Below are 19137 nucleotides of genomic sequence, written 5' to 3'. Positions count from 1 at the left end.
TGCAATGCTGCATGTCCTAAACGAACAAATCAATCAATAAGAGAGACCTGTTACAGCCCTAACTCTAGTATTCTCGGGCCTGTAAGGTCTAGATAGAGTTTTCCAGCTCGTTATTCATCCGTCCGTGCCGATTCCGGCTTGGCCTTTTGGCCTTTAGCTATAGCTACTCAGCATTCAAGCATTCAGGGCTAAATTACCGAAGACGAATTCCAGGGGCTGCACCCGAGCGTCAGTGCTGTGAAGGACTGTGGGGGATCGATCGCTTCCAATCCTATTCACTTAGTCCAGGCGACATGTCAAGACAAACTTGATATGTATGGGACGGTTGCCTGGCTTAGAGTACATGTAACCATGACGGTGACAAGGTCCCGGATCCCCGTGTGTTTGAGAGATACCTACTCTACATGTAAGTGACTACCCGGTTGAGTGCTTTTATTGGTAGGGTCTCTTTCTATATGCTGTCCTGGCTATTTATACAAAGCCGATTTCAAACCGTTTGTTTCAGATGCCTTATTTAGTATGTAGTCTACTAGATCTAAGCTGCATTGTTTAGTAGCCTTCTAGGTTTAATCTGCCCAGACTACGCTATAAAGTCTAAAGACTTGTGGACTTCTTAATCCCTGCGTGCCGCCCCGGCTTCATTCGAGGTAGGTTTCAGCACATAATCGCACTCGGTTTTCTAATCCCACCATTATTCATTCCACGTGCATCACAATCTTATATTTCGCCTCTTCTTACTGTCCAGGGTTGCATTGAAATTATTCCGCCTTAGGTTGGTAGCACATACACTGCATGTAGTAAGCGGCGTATATCATTTATCGCCATGATCAATAGTTGATCCTGATTCGAAGCCAAGCCCAAAACAATCAGCTAGAGTAGGGGAGATATCGCAACGATGCATATCATATACTTTGCCGCCCCCGATTTTACCGTGAGTCTAGAAGCTGGGTCTGATGGGAAGTAATCTCCGGGTTCCTCGAGCGGGACCCTCGAGCGGGACCCTCGAGTGGGGCCCCTCTGTCCCGGGTCCATGTCCTCGAATTGTCTCAAATTGTCCCAAAACGCACCGACTACCTCATCGGTTACCAACGAGTCGACCTGGTTTCATCAAGTCTTAGTAGTAATGATATTTAGCGTCAATTGTGAATATCTTGTTGATCCTATCATTACCTTTTGATTACTCAACCATCTAACTCCTTACGCTACAGACTCCAGATGAAGCTACTTTAATCATGATATGTTGTATGTCGAATGTAATGAGCATTGATTTCTCACAGCAGCCCTTAACACAGTCTGCTCGTGATGTATCAACTCGCCGCACAATTTCAATCAGTTACAGTGTTGATTGGAATTATTATTAATCTTTTCCTGCCCTCTACCTATCATTGTAGTCAGCTTCTGATGTTATCAGTGAGATCTATTTTCTTTCTAGTCCATATACTTCAATGATAACCTGGCTTTATCAAAGTTTTGACTAAGGAATCGATTGCTTCCATTTGATTATTTCTTACATCGTACACGAAAGCGAGTAATGAGCTTCTTGTGATGGCACAAATAACAGGTTTATCTGTTCTCCTAGATCTCCAACGATCTTCTGCACCTCAGCAGTATTTTGTGCTTGTCGTAAACCCAAATCGAGATATTTAGTCATATTTTATCACTCGTATACCAAACTTTAACAACTTGATGTCAAATAACTGTAAATACCAATCATAGATAGTAGTAACTCGTATATTCTCGCCATGGTAGAAGAAGAAACCTCTACTCCAGAGAGAGCGATGTGAGTACCCCAATACCCTTACCTCCTGTCACTATGGGAATACAAGACTAGGCCCCGGTGCTAGGACCCGGGACCTCGCCGGGGAATTCGATGAGAGCAACTTTCTACAAGACGGGAAATCGTGAGACCTTATTGGACCTATTGAATATTTGTAAGAATTTTCTTGTGCGTATAAATCGAGCGAGTGATTAGCCGTGAAGCAAATGTGCAGCGACGGGTAGTAATTGATTGATTGATTACTTCATTAATAGCGACGGGTAGTAAGCCTGTAATGATCTACCCTATACGTTAGCTATGAGAGATACGAATTATATTTTCTCTCTGGGGTGTTCCATACCATTTATTTTAGACCCAACGCCTATGACGGGGCAGATATTAGGAAGCTGACTGTCTAATTCCGGCGTATTTGCCGAGGTCTTCGATATAACTGCCTTTTGTCGCTGAAAACTTTCGCTCTTGCTCCGTTAAGAACATTCAAAACTATCTGATGCTAAATTTTAAACCCGGTCGAGAAGTAGCTCTTGATACCGCTAGGTACACTGGCCCTTTTCGCAGTACCCATCTTGGATCTATGGCGCGTTGTTATTTGCGATTCGCGATAGAATTCGATTGGAAGGTGGGGGTCATATTTTTCCCATAAATCAAAACCAGGTCGATTCTTAAACTCCTCAATTAGCGAAGGACTCCGATTATTGATTTGCAATTTTTAGGTAGCCTACTATCGTTAATAAATCATTTCTAAACTCTTTCTTCGGCACTCTGCCTATCAAGACCCTCATCCTCCAGTCAGACTTCTACCAAAACCCCTTCTCAATAGACTAGATAGCCTTGGGCTTATTCTCAGGTTCGTTTGGGATCACCTGGTAGGTCGAACAGCCATGCGGAGTATGTTGTTACGCGAGTTTATCGGGCCCAGGAGAAGAGCTCAAATGAAATAAAGTCTGTGTCCATGGCGATCGGAACATATTTTGAAGACATCGAGCCAGTTGACGAATAACTTCCAGAAATAGTCGGAGATAGTTGCACTCCTTCTTACTCGTAACTCGTATTAGGTCTGTATCGTATCTGCAGTATACGAGGGCTGTTCGTCTTTAGTCCTACCCAAGTCGAGCGATGAGTAGAGCACGTCTATCTGAAGAAATGGGATTCTATACTTGGTCAGGTCATTACTTCTCAGTGTGAAATCATTAGATATCACTCGCCCCCCGGAAAGAACAGTTTATGGAGGGACAATAATGGGGGAACATGACGCAAATATAGAATCCTTAGGGTGAGATCGAAATTTCCACCCCACATCCCACAGATTGACCTGGAGCTGAGCTCTCGAATCGCACGTGCCGGCCGAAAGCACAAACTTACATATAGTACATGAATAATCGATACTTCTGAGAGCTATTGGTGATGGCGGGCGTGAGAGTTATTAAAGCCAGGTCCGACGGAGTAACAGCCGATGGTAGCAAGGATTTTCGATCCGACAGTTTTCCCAGTTGTGGATGATTGGCTAGTTGAGTGGTTGGGTGTTAAGACCAGAGTGACACTTTGGTCTTATCCTTTGGCTCAATTTTAAGGTTAGGCCAGAGCTATGACAGATTCTGCTGGTAATCCGACAGTACGTCAACTAAGTCTTCCTTTACGGATATAACTCATTCTTTTTCATTCCATGATCTGAACCCTTGAACATAGGTCGCCGACCACGCCGCAGCATGGCTAGATACATCTATGTGGGCAGTGTAAATAGAGTAGGTAGAGTAGGTACATTATGTAGGTGCTCTAATCTAGACCCGTCTTCTATGAACCAAGATCTAATAATACGTGCTGTGGTAGGAGTATTCTCAGGCTGAACGCTACCAGGGTAAATTGATCCTTACTAGTAGTACGAAAGCCTACATAGTTATAGGTACTCTGACATCATGATATCACACGTACGGAAAGAACCCTGGAGTTGGAAGATTTCGTCCGTCGGTGCAGTTTGTTTATATGAGAAAACTACCTAGAACGAGACTAGGACTTGGGTTGGCAAAGCTTAAGGTCGACACCACAGCCATCACAACTTTATATCGGACCCTTTTAACCCAAATATTGAGATCTGAAGCATAGTAGGAGAGTAGGAAGATACGAATACTACGTATACATGTAGGAGTGAGATAACTGTGAATTATCAGGCATTCCCTTAACCTCACTTACTCGCCCGAGTAGATTGGGTAAATTAAAGGCTCTAATTCCCTCTGGGCTTATTTCTTTGCTCGGCGAGTCTGTACTGGTTGGACCACCAATAGAAACTCAAAAGGAGTGTGCTGTTTAATACCCCGGCCTCGGTCTGGTACGATAACAAAGAAGTAATAGTCAATGATAAGTATGTTGCTCATGATTCATAGTTGTCCTCTTTACGGATAGCTACCGACTAAAAAGACCTGGGTACCCTTGTTGTGGGGTTGAGAAAGCTCTATCACAGCTGAGATGTGGATGATTTACATACGGATACAGCTAGCTACATATGAATATCGGATAATACCTGCCGAGCGCTGCTTCTTCGCTTATCTTACTAAACGCAGCCTATATAATGGTCACCAACAATTACTAAATTTAAGACTAGACGTATTGCGGAATACCCAGGTGTCTTCAGTTAATGCGGACCGGAGGTGGCCCTGCCCAATCGGACTGGAAGTCTCGGCGGCGAATGGTGCCTGAATCGTGGTCATGGACTCATGGTGCACAACCAAGTATATATCTTTTCTTTCTCCCCCCAAATATATAGAAGTATGGGTCGAATATATATTATTCTTAGTTACAGCCACGGAGATACTCTATATCTTTAACCATGTCCACCATGTTCACCATTACCTCCCTCCTCATCTTCTCAACACTTGCAACTGCCCGTTTTAATGTCCCCTCTAACTTTCGTGTTGATGTTCATACCCACTTTATTCCCGACTTCTACCGGGAAGCCCTCATAAACGGCGGTAATGCCGAAATTCGCAATGGGACGGAAGTCTGGTCAGAAGGAACTATAATACCTGAATGGAGCATCGAAGCACAGATAGAAACGATGGATACAAACGGAGTAGATTACTCAGTACTGAGCCTATCTGCACCCGGTGTTGCATTCTTGCATGGAAACCCCGCCGCGGTGAACTTGACGAGAAGGTTGAACGATTATCTTTTTGAGCTGATGGAACTGTATCCGGGGAGAATTGGCGCGTTTTGCGTTTTACCACTACCAAATGTGGAGGCTGCGTTGGAGGAGATTGAGGTTATAAAAGTTTCAACTGTAAGTCAGAATATATGCTGATTCGTGCTGTAGTATTGTATGGACACTTTGGGTTTCGCCGGTGTAGGCCTCTTCACAAACCACGACGGGGTTTACCTCGGTGACCCCAACCTCGACCCTATATTCGACCTTCTAAGCGCCCGCAACTTGACTGCCTTTGTACATCCTACTGTACCAAACTGCTGGAAAGATGTCTCTTTGGGAAATGCACCCCCGTTGATTGAATTCCCGTTCGATACCATGCGAGCCATTATGAACCTCTTCCTTACCGGGACACGGGCCCGATATCAATATATCAACATGATACTCTCTCATGGGGGTGGTGTTCTCCCATTCCTAGCGGAGAGAGTGGCATACTCAGTGGAGAAGCCTGCCTTTGGAGGTTATCGACCTGAAGACGTATTGGACCAGTTCAAAGGTTATTTCTTTGATACGGCTAGTACTGTCAGTAGACCGCAACTAGCGGCGCTGGATGAGTTTGGAGTTGCTGGGAGGTTGATGACGGGCACTGATTGTAGGCCATTGCCTTTCTTTCTTTCTAATCCTCTTTTTGGCTCCATGGCTGATTAAAAGATGGCGATAACTAGACCCCTTTCTGTCCGGAAATTCTACAAAAGGTTATCCAGCGGCGATAGCGGCTTATGGAAATTTCTCGGGGGAGGTGATTGAAGGAATTAACAGTCAGAATGCGCTTTCCGTACTACCGGTAGTGGTGGAAAAGTTGGGGGTAGAGATACTATATAATTGATGGCCAGGATTCCGTTTGATGTAACTCCAGCAGTAACTCCGATATCCTTAGGCGTATCTTAACAAAATAATGTGGTTGCATGATCGAAGGAATGTGGTCAAATTAAAGTTGTCGCTAGCGTACTTAGAAAACTGCAATATACCCTCACTCGGCGGGTGTGACAAGATCGGTTCCTTTTTTCCTATTCCGTTTGACTGCCTCCCTTCCTGACCGTAGACACAAGGTTAATTCACCTCAGCTGTATCGGTATAAAAACTGAACTATCGTTAATGATCGCTCTTGGGCTGGGCCGTTTTTATGTGGTCGATAGTGCTCGTTGGGGTCGCAAAACGAAAGCTAACAGGACTGCAGGGGAACAGCGGTTGTCGAGTGATAGACTATGACAATGTGTTGATAAGTCAAGGACCCAATATCAGGAAATTGATAGCAGTTATTGAATTTCTTGCCAGTGATCAATGCAACGCATCTAGTTTTTGTGCCTATTTCTCCTTTATGACACAGCCGAATACTCATTTACATGGTAATGCGCAATTGAATTCCCATCGCAGTCCGAGGAGAATAGTGTGTAGAGATCTCTACAAACTCTGCACTTCTGTGGAACAGCTGGATGCGTACGACGTGGCCGGCCGCCTCGTCATAGCTGAACTACCGCGCACATCGCTGAAGTTCCAGTCAATCAGTTGATTCCCCGTTTACAACCATTGGCTTAGGAAAATTGGTATCGTTATCGATGCCCACGATATGTTAGATGATGCGGACCTCGCTTGGCTTGCGCCTTATGTCAATATCGAACATTAGCCCGATAACTAGAATTGCGAGCTGCTCCCAATTCGCAGTAGGGTGAGTCTCAGTGTTACACAGTATCCACTCATCCCGGGCGCGGTAGGTTCCCGTTGCAAGGATGGGATAACCCGTCTTGCTCGCCAATCTTTTTGTCGGGTTTCTGAGTGGGATCCATGGGTACAAAGGCAAGATGGAGAGATGGTAGACAGAGAGACAAGGAGAAGAAGCGAGTCTGTGGAGAAAGAAAAAAAGAGCAGTCGAATTGGATATCCTTCATTCTTTATCTGTTGCCGATGAGCTGCTTTGCGGTTTTTGACCAACTGTTGTAATTGTTGTGTCTCAAAAGCTCATCATATAAAACACAGCAAATTGCAATACCCTCTGCGCACCCTTGCAGCCACCAAGAGCAGCCAGCACAACGCTCCACACCAACCATAATGCGGGCCCTGAGCTGCTGCTGTCAACCTAGCTAGCCCGCATGGTTTTTTCTCGTTGGCCGGCCAGTTATCTCCTTGTAGCCCGTCCTGTAGCTTTATCTCAATAATACTCGCTCCTTAGCTTGTTTGTGTTGCTTAACTTCCCCCAACCCCCCAACCCCGAAGCTGAGGTTGCTCATTCAAAGGAGGAAGTTTTATATCGTGTTGTTTCGTTTCGTTTCCCCCTTACGAGTGACGAATTGCGGCCACACATCTTCTACTACCTGTTTATATATAGCATACGAGTCTTTCTTGTCGAGGTTTGTTACATTTTATGCCTCGATTTCTGCGCTCCCGTCTCCAGCTCCTCGGGCGGCTACAGACGACAGACAGATGACTGCAGATGAGCTAACACTGGACATCACAGACTACTTGCATATAAGGCTACACTTTGGCTAGCTTGTAGCTACACAAAGAAGCTCGCGGTTCCCCTGTTGAGTAAACATACCTATAGCTTCTAGAAAGGGAAGAAAGTAAGGGACGCGTTCAATCCACCCCTATACCTATACCTACACCTCTTTACGCACCGAGTATCCAACTCATCACCAACAATGGCATCTCCACGCCGCCGCGGCCCCGGCCCCGCCATAGCAGCGGGCATGACCCCCATTCACAATGCTCAGCTCGCCACTCCTTTCTCCACCCCCACCTCCAGGTCCACGGGTCGTTCCACCGGTCGTTCGATTGCCCGCGACCTTCTCCCCCCGCCTACCCCACTACCAATGCACCCAGCAGATCAATACCCCGCTGGAAAGATCCTTTCCACGGCTGCAACAGCATTCGCCCTAAAAGCATACCTCGAAACCCTCCTTCACGGCCTGGGGTGGGACCCCGCGGCTATGACTGTGCAGGACTTCGTAACACAGTATTCGTGGCTGTTATCCGAGGAATTGGACACAACACCTGAGAGAGCTGCCGCGATATTTCTGGAGATTTTCGACAAGACTACTCCAGATCTTAGGGCCGTATGCCATGCGATTATCGGGGTGGAAGACAAGTTGAGGTGCTCGAGGGAGACCAGTAAGGCAATAAGACACCTATTTAAGAGAAATCATGAGGTAACGCCTGAGACAATGTTGGAGATTGGTGGTGATAAGCTGGACGAGAAGGTTGGAAGCGCCACATTGAAGGGGAGGAAGGAGGGGCTGGGTGGTGGGGTTGCTATCTGGAAGAGGATCTTTGGTGGGTTATTCAGGGAAATGTTTGGGAAGAAGAAGAAGGGGAAAGGAAAAGAGTGGGAACAGTAAATCAGAGAGATCAAAGGACAAAAGTGAGAACTTAAAGTTGCATGTTGGATTATCAAGCGTTTCTTCCTCTTTTTTTCCTTCTTTCCTTCTTTTCTCCTTTCTTATGTTTTTAATGACTACATGGGCTTTTATTTATTTTCGAATATGGGGGTATGAAACAAGGACCTTTTTTTTTTTTTTAATTGGAACTCCTACACACGTTAGCTTGGTACGGCTAACTATCTATTTAATTAGCTTCTTATGTCTCTTTTTTTTCTGATCATCACTACCGTAAAATCTGAGAAATTTCGTTGCGCTGCAGCAGGGATAAATGCGCATATAGACCTATCAGAGGCAGTCTTTTAACGTCAATCTGCAAGTTTTGGTGTAAAAGATCCCTGCTGCAGCGCAACGAAATTTCTCAGATTTTACGGTATCGTATGATGAGTCTTGCATAGCCTATTGCCATATGAAATATGAGTAGATTCTTACCAATATTTGCTAATAGAGTCGGCCGACGTGATAGAAGTCTTGACTCTAGTATTCAAAATAATATTCAAAATAATATACTATTCACAGAGAGCCGTAATTGGGATTAATTGATTAAGGTTTCCACCAATTCTATGTGGTCGCTTAAGTTTAGCGTTCGTTTTAGTCATTAAAAATCACTCGGTAATCATCAATGTTAGCAAATTTAATTGATTGATTGATTGATAATTCATTAATTATCATTAGCAAATTTCCATAGCCGGCCTTGAAACAGAAGAGCAAAGATGGGGAGAAGAACACAAAAAGAAAAGAAAGAATGGTTCAGGCAGGGAGATAATGATTTATCCGAACACCTGGCCTACTGAATGATGTACGTAGGTGAAGCCCCGGCGCTATGGTCCACGAGTTATCTTGCCGGTTCACCCCGATAGATCTACCTCTAAATTTGGGTGCCAAAGAAGATATCATGATAATATTGACTAGCTCTTTGGAGAACTACACTGAAATATATCTATAGAATAGATTGGTAGGGTCTTTACACTTCATTTTATGAGTTTCACCCTTTACTGACCCACAGCTATGTCTATGCTGATACTCTCTGAGATGCCTCAAACATCTTGAAAAGCCGTCCGTTCGCACGATGGTCCCCCCCCCCCCCCCCCCCCCAAAAAAAAAAAAAAAAAAAAAAAAGTCACAGACGCCTCACCAGAGCGACGTTTATCGATCACGAGGTAATATTATCACCTCGCCGGGGCGGCTTCTTGGACCACATCGATCATACGGGAAGTATAGACCAGATAGTCATATCTAAATCTAAATCTTGATGATGTTACAACTGATTTCCCTTGTGGATGCATTTTGTCCATCGCACAGGGATGAGATAATCATGTACTATCACTCGTCTTCATATTCGCGCCTCTTGAACTGTATATCCAACAGGCGAGACGAGGCCATAATCCAACGTTCTTGAGAGGCCATATGTAATTCTGGGGATAAGAGAAACCCATGCACGAGGGTCTTAACACGCCTGTGCAGCAAATAAGGAACACTAGCTATCCACAAACTGAACTAGATACGTAGTCCTAGCTATTTGGCATCTTCCGGTTCAGTGGATGGGAGTATGTGTTGGTATCTTTTGATACCATGATCACGGTCATGTTCGTGGGTAGCCAGTATTCGCGGGTATAGTGCGCTGCAATATTTCCAAGCCTGTCCTGAGCAGCAAGGTTAACGTCAGTATTAGCTACCTATAATAACTTTATGTACGGTATAACGGTACTGTGTACTGCACGTATTAGAGGTTGGAATCACGCACCAGATAGGTGGTAGTCCGGATCGTTAGGTGTAGTAAATGAATTTGGTGAGATCCCATCTCTCTGAGAAAATACTAGAATATCCCGAACCTAAGTTGTCTTTTAATTATACCCCGCGGTATAGGAAGACATCTAGATCTACGTCACGTAGTGGTGTAGGAGCGGGTAACTAAGAGCGGGTCCCATTACTGATACGTAGATGGATATCGACCCGACCTCCTACTATAGCTAAAGAACACCATCTATCTTGACACCTCAATAATTGGGGACAAACATCTCTTCTATCTAGGGCCGTGCCAGTCATTCTGGTATGCGATATTAATGCAGTCCTTCCTTTCTCCGCCATCATCCTAGTACGTCTTTTTTCATGATCAGTTCCTCCTTCGAAACTTCATGCACCACCAGTACCATCCAACGTTTCGAATTTCCTCCACCCAACCACCACCACTACCACCAATTTTCTCAAAAACGGTGACAAGTTGGAAAAAGTCTAGCAAGATTGGGAGGATGCCGGTAAGCTTTACCTCATGATTTAGGAAGGCAGAGAACAATTGCTTTCAAAACTTTCGTACTATCTCGGCCTATCCTTTTTGCATTTACGCTGCCTTTTCCTCGAAAGAGTCTACAGTGATATACTTATCTAATGACCGGGGGCTTAAGCTCTTAACCCCATGAGGTATAATTGAACAATTCCCAACGTTAGGGGGGCCTCGAGGGGGGCCTTTCAAGCAGGATCGTCTGGTCGGAAATGGCATCAAAGAAGCTTCGAAGAGGAAACCGAATAAGCCAAGGTTTCTCTATTCTATACGATTAGAAGGTTGGATATCTATGAATACAACAGACAAAGCCCGGTCTACCAAGTAATGTTGTGCCTTAAATTCCTGGAAGGGGTGACCATAGTATGAGACTTCTCACATAACCAACTATACGGCTGCATCGGCCTCATAATAGTCAAGAAGGTTTTGGTATAATACAATGTCCATCACCTACCTACTGGTTCGTCAAGAATTCGATACACCTGAATCTAGTCCCCGCGAGCATCACGGTATATAAAAGAATGGCTTATACATCGAAATTTAAGGAATCTCCCACACCATTTAGGAAATTCCAAATTTTGATTGGTTTTATATCAACTCATACAGATCCTAATGGGCGTTCAATTGAAAACCGTGAAGCCATATCGGCGAATCTTCTAGCGATATTTCCGGGCACATATCTCATATATTATACTATGTACCTTTAATAAAGGGTTTCAGAAACATGATTTGAGTATGCAGTATGAGTAATGAAATATTATCTGAATTAAACAAAAGAAAAAGAAATTCTTTATCGGTATGCAATTTATTTATTTAGGAAGTTACAATATCCCCAAGAGAACTGGCATCCATAGGAGATCTATCTCCGTGCGCTTGTCTGCCAAGAAATATTTTCCGACTGAATGATCGACCTTCCTGAACGGACTACTTAGGCGTTCAGTAAATGGTCGTGGGCCTGTTTTCACTGAACGCCTTAGCAGAGCGGGCCTAAAGTCATTATCCTGGGGCTTGGAAGCTGTGGATACTTGGGTGTTCTATACGATACCCTCAAATGCTGTTTGGCCTCGATATCAAAATTGTAGATATCGTGGGGCTCGCATGGGAATGGTTTGTAGTAAATACAATAACGATGGAATCATACGATATCACTCGGTCACATGAGACGAATAGTTGACAAAGTATTCTCCCTTGTTAAACCCGCTAAAAATTACTGGTATTCATTGACCCGGACCAAACAACCGCACCCGCCGAGAATGAGCACTGCAGATATATAACTTACAGCTGAGATAACATATACCAACCTTTTCGACACAAGGCAAGAGGTGATCCGGTTGCCATGAGTCAGCTATAGTCTTGGAAGCGCGCGAGGTTCTAACTTTGGAAATTAAAACTCATGAGAATCATGATTAGGCTCGCACATACTCATCTATTCTTAAAAACACGCCCGTTCCAGTCATAACCGCCGACTACTCTACGTTCTTCTTCCAATACATTACCACAACCCCAGCTAGGCAAAGCAAGGTCAGGGTGCAGATCATATCAAGCAACTCTCGCTCGAAGCCTTACAAACTGATCTGCATTATCACCGATGCAGGGTTCATGTAAAAGATCTGCCCTGACGTCACAAACCCAGATCTCGATAAACATTTCGTTGCATACTCATGTCGCCGTGTTTGCAACGTCCCTTCAATATATGTTCCACGGTGAACATGATACTCTGTATAAAGTAGGCAAGGACTTTTGCATGTACATACGGTAACTATTTCGCATTTGTTGCTAGACATGCGTGTAGATCTCTGCCGATCCCCACCAGCCTGTTGAGAGAATATTTAGAATATTCCATCGCCGAGAAGTGCCACCGAGGGAGAAAAAGAAACACGTCCACCTACCCATCACCGCACCGGGTGCTACCAGGTATCTAGGGTACATGACGTTTTTTTTTTCCTCCGAGCGTGCCACCGCCACCGCAGGATCTGTTCCTGGTCCCTGTAACTGGCCTGTGGCTACGTTTGTTCCTGCTTTGCACCGCCTGCAGTGCTGCTGAGCCACCACAACCCGGCTGAAGTAGCTCTCACGCAAGGGACAGCATGCTGCCAGAGAGGAATAACCTCGATTGGCTGGGGCTCGATGCACACTCTCCAACGCCGCGGCGCTCGACATGTGAATGTTTGCTTGCTTGGTGGAGCCTCATGTGATGGGCATCATATAAGGGTGGGTTAGGGTTATTTCGCGGAATTAAAGGAGGATCAGTAAGACGGTTAGGCGCCGAGATCTGTAGCCCTGCTCGCCTACCTGTCATTCGTTCAATTGCGGGTTTGTGGGTTTTCGTACGAGAATCGAATGTCCCGAAGACGACAATGGAGAGGTGGATGTGGGTAAACCGCGGATAGCCTGATATTCTCTGATCTGCTCTACTATTCTATCGCAGAATTGGGTATGCGCACGTACGTTGGTATCGATAATATCTCATCCCGGCCCCCACTACGAACGGTACGTCACTTACCATGTAGGTCTGTAAAAACCGATTGATTGAATTGGTTTTGATTCAATTGAGATGTTGGCCAGTACCTCAAGGATAGGTAGGGTTTTACTTTTATATTGACCCCCAAATTCTTTTTCCCTTGTGTCCGCGTGAGGGACGATCTAGAAACCCACCACCATCATGATCATATGTAAAATAGAAATAGAAACCCTGAACAAATTAACCCCACCAATTACCTCCATAGATAATTGCCAACGACTCGTTTTTTTTTTTTTTTTTTTTTTTGCTGCTTCTGCTGCTGCACCCTGTGCGAGACGGAACCAACAATAACCTCCAACAAGTTTAACCTCCCCCCCTTTCTAGCTAGTGAGCCCTCTCTGATCGATTCGATTGGCCGGCTGGCTAGTTTAGATTCCAACGACCAACAAGATGCCGTCCCATCCCATCCCTCCCATCCTTCCCCCAATGCCCAGCTACTAGCAGCCAGCCCAATCGGCAATTTGTAAATTTGGAGAGCTAGTAACTCTAGAGTACTCAGTAGAGTGTACCGGGGCCAGAGTGAAGCGAGCCTAGACACTCTATGTAGGAGGAATTAAACAGAGACAGAAAGTGCGGGGTACCTGTGGGTGTTTTTGCATGCCGTTAAATTTCTTGTCTTGATTATGTTTGTGGAGATACATGTACCTAGAGTAGAGTAGGTAGGGCACACAGGCTACCTGTCCCGCTTAATTGCAATTATGGGGATCTGTTTCCTGGGTATCTAGAAAACGTGGGATGAACATCAAAGAGCTTCTTGAAGATCGTGATCCTACTAATAATTACCTATCTGTATATAGAGTCTAAGAGCTATAGGTTATGCCGGTACTCTACGGCCGGCGCCATACATACATACATATTCATACCTACATGATGAGAAAAACGGGGGTCCCTGAAGATACGTAGGGCGACAACGGCACTTTCTTCCTTTCGGCTCCCCGGAGAAAAAAGAGGACAGGTAAGAAGAGTATTTGGGAGTCGGAGAGTTCTTTTTACTTTTTTCTTTTGCTGGATCTGGGACTGAACTGGGTGGGGGAAATTAACCTAACCCTATGATCAATGATTTGGATTACCTCTGGGCCTGTGCGCTAGCTAGCGAGCGAGTGAGTTAGTCGGTAAGTTGGAAACTCAAATATTAGAAAATCGAGTTAGTCCACGATACCGAGTGACAAATGTAGCGTAGTAGAGTATTCTGCATTAATTATTTCCGCCTATTAACAATTACGGCCAAACTCAAACGCTAGAAACAACACCGGCCGGTACTGTACCTACTGCAACTCCGAGTAAGATACGGATACACACACAGTACGGTATGTGCCCGCCAGAAACAAAACCAGTACTCTACCTAATTCATGTAGTTATCGTCCACCGATTAGTACCAGTACCAGTAGCAGTGCACAAAAATACGACACAATACCGTTCCCGTACGTACACACCCAAAAGTAGATCCCGAAGTCCGCCCGCTCACGTATCCCCCGAAACCTAAACCTACACATTCCCCTCTCCCTCTCCCTCTACATAGCTACACAGGCTCACTAAACACCACAAGTAGAAAGGCATGTAACACGTAACCACAACGGCCAAACCGAAAAAGGGGGTTGTGGTACCCACTCCCACTACGGAAGAAGAAGAAAAAAAAAATCTATTAATGGGGCTATGCAATTTACTTGATTTTATCCGCCCACCACCCTTCCCTCACCCCCGGCTGAACGCAGAGTAGAGTCGATGTAGAGGTGGAGTAGAGATATGTAGAGGGGGTAGAGTAGAGGATCAGGTAGAGTAAGGGGGGGGGGGGGGGGGGGGGGGGTAGACTATGCACCAGCTACATACCCGCTGGTTCGCCGTGCAGCTGGTGGTTTGGATGGGGGTATTGCTATTTATTGTCATCGCTAATAGTCTAGTTGGCTGGGTTAGTTATTAGATACAGCAGATAGATTATGATTATATAGGATGTGTATATAATATTGATATCTTGTGGGAAAAACTACATATGTTTGCTCAGCGCAGAAATACGAGAAAAGCGGTTAAAAAAGTAATCCGCGTGAGGGGTCAAGGGCAAGGCAAAGGGCAAAGTAAGAAAGAAAAGGCAAGCCACCAATTGTAACTAAGCGCCCGAAGAGTAAGGAAGGAAGCGAACGAACGGATTCACGGCATAGTACATATCACACGATCAAGCAAGCGAACGGAATGGAAGACCAGTAAGATGATAGCCAAAAAAAAAAAGTACCAGTCGAGGTAGTTTTTTTGATAATTGGTAGTAGCAGTACTAACTAATGAAGTAGTTTGTAGTAAAGGTAGTAGAAGTAGTAGTAGTAATAAGACAAAAGAAGAAAGTAAAGTATAGGGTGGTTTTGTGAAAAATGTGCAAAAAAAGAAGAATACCAGTTCGTATAATAAAAAAACCAAACCCCTCCCGAAAACCCAATAGTAAAAAAAAAAAAAAAAAAAAAAAGCCAAAACAAAAGAAAAGCCATCGTAAAGATGAAAGAATAGTTAGTGCGAGAAAGGAAAATAAGATATACAAAAGAATTGAATAAAAGAAAAAGCCCAATCCAGCCCCCACCAGTCCAGTATCATAATGGTCCATTATAGTACAGCCCCCATCCAGCAACCCCTCCAGCTGAAATCAAACGCCCCCCCCCCTCCCCCCAAAACAAATTTTTCCTTTTCCCGTGTCCTCCCAAAAATCAAAACTTAATCCCGGACCCGAATCCGAACCCGACAGGCGTCGAACACTGCTCCGATGCCTCCTGCTTCGAGATCTCGTCGTACTCAATCTTCCCAAGCCTGAACATCCAGCTGCTGCACTCGCCGCCAACCTTCTCCTCCTTCTCGCCAGCGCCCGCATTGGGTGTCTGCATCATCATATCCATCGCCTCAACCTTGCTCTTTAGCTTGTTGATCTCGACCATCTGCTCCATCACAGTTCTTACTGGTGCCTCCTCGGCCTCAGAGTCCGATGAATCATCGCTGGAGCTCTCATCCGCACTATCATATGTCTCGGTGACAAGCACTGAAACGGCAGGGATGACAATGTGGCCCTCAGCAAAGTGCACACGGCGAGCCGAGGGGTTAGTGGCCCGCTTTGACGGCTGGGGCGCTGGCAACTCGATGTTATGCGGGATGGCTGAAGGAGCAAGTGGGTGAGAAGTCCTGACCAAGAGATCACGAGATGAGTGAGATGCACGCTGGAAGCGGCGCTTTCGGCTCTTTTCCTTCATCTCTGAGTGCATGTCATCATCTACTGGAGTGCTGCACTCATCTGAAGAAGAGGATGAAGAAGATGAAAATGACTGGACAGCTGGCATTGAAAGCTGGGGAACCTCGCTGGTGGGACGGCGGGCATTCATCTGGGTGTTTCGCATGGTGGCGAGGGCGTTGGGGCTCAAGGGACCAGCTGTGAGGGGTGCCTTGAGAGCAGATGACGACTTTGAGCCGAATGTTCGGGTGTCTGCCGCAGTGATCTTGAGCGAGAGCTTTGGTCGGGCAGCGGGCTTCTTCTGGAGTGGCAGAGGAGCGAATGACAGTGGTGAGAATGTCTGCTGCTGGTGGTGGTGGGCAGGTGATGAGGGGAATGAGAAGGGTGAGGGTGAGTGCGACTCAACGATGGGTGAGGTTGGGAAGTGGATAGCGAGCATTCTGAACGTTATGTGGTTGTTGTTGTGTATGTATGATGTGATGTATGGAAAAGCTAAAGCTACTAAAGTAAAGTAGTAACAAAGAGGCTCTTGAATTTGTATAAAAGGTATTTAGAAAGAATCTTTAATGCTAAAGATCAACAAAGACTATTGTAGAATCCGAAGGGTGGATATCTGATCTGGTTTGTGTGGTTTAATAATGTCTCTGTGGTGAGGTGGTGAGATTCGATTCTTGGTGGGGAGGGCGAGGGCTTCTTTAAACACAAAAGCTCAGTGCGACTTCCCAAGAGCGAAGGCGAGTGAGTGGACCTGCTTGAGTGGACTGGATTGGTGGTGTGCTCGCTGCTCTGCCTGCAAGTTCCCTGCCCGCCCAGTACAGCCAGCCAGCCAACCGACCAACCAGCGAACACCATCCACAACCTATTCCTATTCCCACTCGGTGCCACCCCTGTCGACCTTTCCCCTCTCAACTCCACTGCAAGCAAGAACTTACCCTTGTGTGGCACACAACCAAAATAGAGTTGACGCACGCAAAGGAGAGAGAAAAAGCATCCTGCCATGGCAGTCCCCGGTTCAGCCATCCATCATTGGCTGCCACCGCCAGTCAGTGAGCTACGCTTTTTCGGGAAACACCCCGATTCTGCCTAGCGTGTGGTTATACTTACACTCAATCACTCAATCACTCACTCGTTCACTGATCACTCACTCAACTCCATCTTTCCCTCTCTCTCTCTCTCCTGAACGACAAGTTATCCACTCCACCACCCCACTCCCCATCCCAGTCAGCTCCCCATGGTGATCTTTTTCTTGTTTTTTTTTCTTCCCTCTCCCACACACACCACCACCCCTGGCAGCAGATCCCATCCGTCGCTCCCAAGTGGCACGTTAAAAATAGTGGGACACCCCTTCCCTTCCCTCCCTCTCTCCCGCAACTCGGCTCGACTTGGGCGAATCGAACCCTAGAGGAATGAATGGATATGCAGGTTAATTCTGCGCTGCGTGCGTTTTAGCTAGCTAGAGAGCTAGGTATGAAGCTAGAGGGTACTCTAGATATGATTTGAATTCTTTAAAAAGGTTTTTTTCTTTTCTTCCTTTCGTTCGTTCGCTACTCTACTGTATGCAGGACTTTGGGGGCCGAAAAGAAGAGAGGAGGTAAGTACTTTTAGTAGCAAAACGCATGCTGTTTCCTGTTCTGTGGGGGATCGAAGTTCTCAGCTAGAGTTCTAGATAGATTGCAAGACAAAGTGCCAAAAATGGGCTTTTCTACATACATTAGAGTAACCACTAACCAGCTACATGTAGATAGCAACAGACCCCTATCCTATCCTACCTATCCTCTGGAACATCAACTCTAAGTAGTATGTGGTAGTATTAGTTACACGATAGTACCCAACTACATACTTTACAGACTCTAATCTCCCCCGATGGGTATTTTTGGTAGAGAATACATTATCAGCTTTGATTTCATGGCTGTTAGACATGCATGCCGCACTAGTACTTTAGGGTCTGGACAACAAAACAAGCAAAGCACTAGAAAAAAAATCAAAAAAAAGTGGTCTCAGATCTACTTTGGTTTATGAGGATCCAACTGGGACGGCATGGCGTGGCGTGGGCTGCTAGAACAGATAAAGAAGATAGAGGAGATAGAGATTTAATAACCAACACCAATCGGGAGGTTAAAGAAACATCAACAAAATACCCGGTACTAGACTCAAATATGATGATGAAGTATGTATGCACAACTGTACATCACGGCACTAGCAGACGTTGAAGAATTAAAGAACAATACATCTCAGGAAACACGAAAGCCAGATTCGAAAGCCCGAAGCCCGAAAGCCAAAAAAATCGTATCACCCGCACGTCGCGCACATGGCAAACTCTAGGGCCCTACCTAGCTAGTACTACGTGATAGAGCACAAACAATTAATTACATGTTCTGTCTAGAAGAGTACGCCACGCCAGGCTTTTTCCTTCCCACACACAACACCTCGGGTTAATTTTTTTTCCTTCTTTTTCTGTGCCTCATGCTCGAGCCCAAGCCCGTGGGGTCGGTCGCGGAAAGCCGGCCGCCCTCGCCCCTCGCACTCGAGATCGTCTGATAAGAAGCTTTTTCCCCACGGCGTGGTTATGTTGGTGATATGGTATTGGGAATTAAGCTAGTGATAATAACGAATTAGACATATAACAATGACGCTCGAGCTACATAGAGTGGAAATGATTGTGATCATAGGATTATATATAGCTATGACTCGCGAGGGAGGTGGAGGTTCATGATTCGCAACAGTTCATGATTCAATCTCAGTGTACCTACATACCGACATGTGCAGCGCGCTGGCCATCATGAATGACCGGCCAGCTAACT

At 45.6% G+C, this 19137-nt stretch overlaps 4 protein-coding genes across 4 annotated transcripts; 2 read left to right on the top strand and 2 right to left on the bottom strand.

The window, feature by feature from the left end:
* Positions 1–4598: 4598 nt before the first annotated feature.
* Positions 4599–5796, top strand: H6S33_005684 (uncharacterized protein; the record flags this gene model as incomplete). The annotated part of the gene is made up of 3 exons (XM_044837056.1): positions 4599–5030; positions 5082–5562; positions 5636–5796. 3 exons carry the CDS (start codon positions 4599–4601, stop codon positions 5794–5796), a joined length of 1074 nt encoding a protein of 357 aa, XP_044698993.1.
* A 1810-nt stretch (positions 5797–7606) lies between these two features.
* On the top strand, positions 7607–8302 carry H6S33_005683 (uncharacterized protein; the record flags this gene model as incomplete). Its single annotated transcript, XM_044837055.1, has 1 exon — positions 7607–8302. The coding sequence occupies one exon, from the start codon at positions 7607–7609 to the stop codon at positions 8300–8302; it is 696 nt and encodes a 231-aa protein (XP_044698992.1).
* A 4206-nt stretch (positions 8303–12508) lies between these two features.
* On the bottom strand, positions 12509–12779 carry H6S33_005682 (uncharacterized protein; the record flags this gene model as incomplete). Its single annotated transcript, XM_044837054.1, has 1 exon — positions 12509–12779. A coding segment is annotated over one exon (271 nt), but the record flags the coding sequence as incomplete, so codon positions are not given.
* A 3045-nt stretch (positions 12780–15824) lies between these two features.
* Positions 15825–16775, bottom strand: H6S33_005681 (uncharacterized protein; the record flags this gene model as incomplete). Its single annotated transcript, XM_044837053.1, has 1 exon — positions 15825–16775. The coding sequence occupies one exon, from the start codon at positions 16773–16775 to the stop codon at positions 15825–15827; it is 951 nt and encodes a 316-aa protein (XP_044698990.1).
* Positions 16776–19137: the final 2362 nt, after the last annotated feature.

The sequence above is a fragment of the Morchella sextelata genome, assembly GCF_020137385.1.
Source record: "Morchella sextelata strain SCLS chromosome Unknown scls_2, whole genome shotgun sequence".
Classification (NCBI taxonomy): Eukaryota; Fungi; Ascomycota; class Pezizomycetes; order Pezizales; family Morchellaceae; genus Morchella; species Morchella sextelata.
This window is presented reverse-complemented; position numbering and strand designations above follow the sequence as displayed.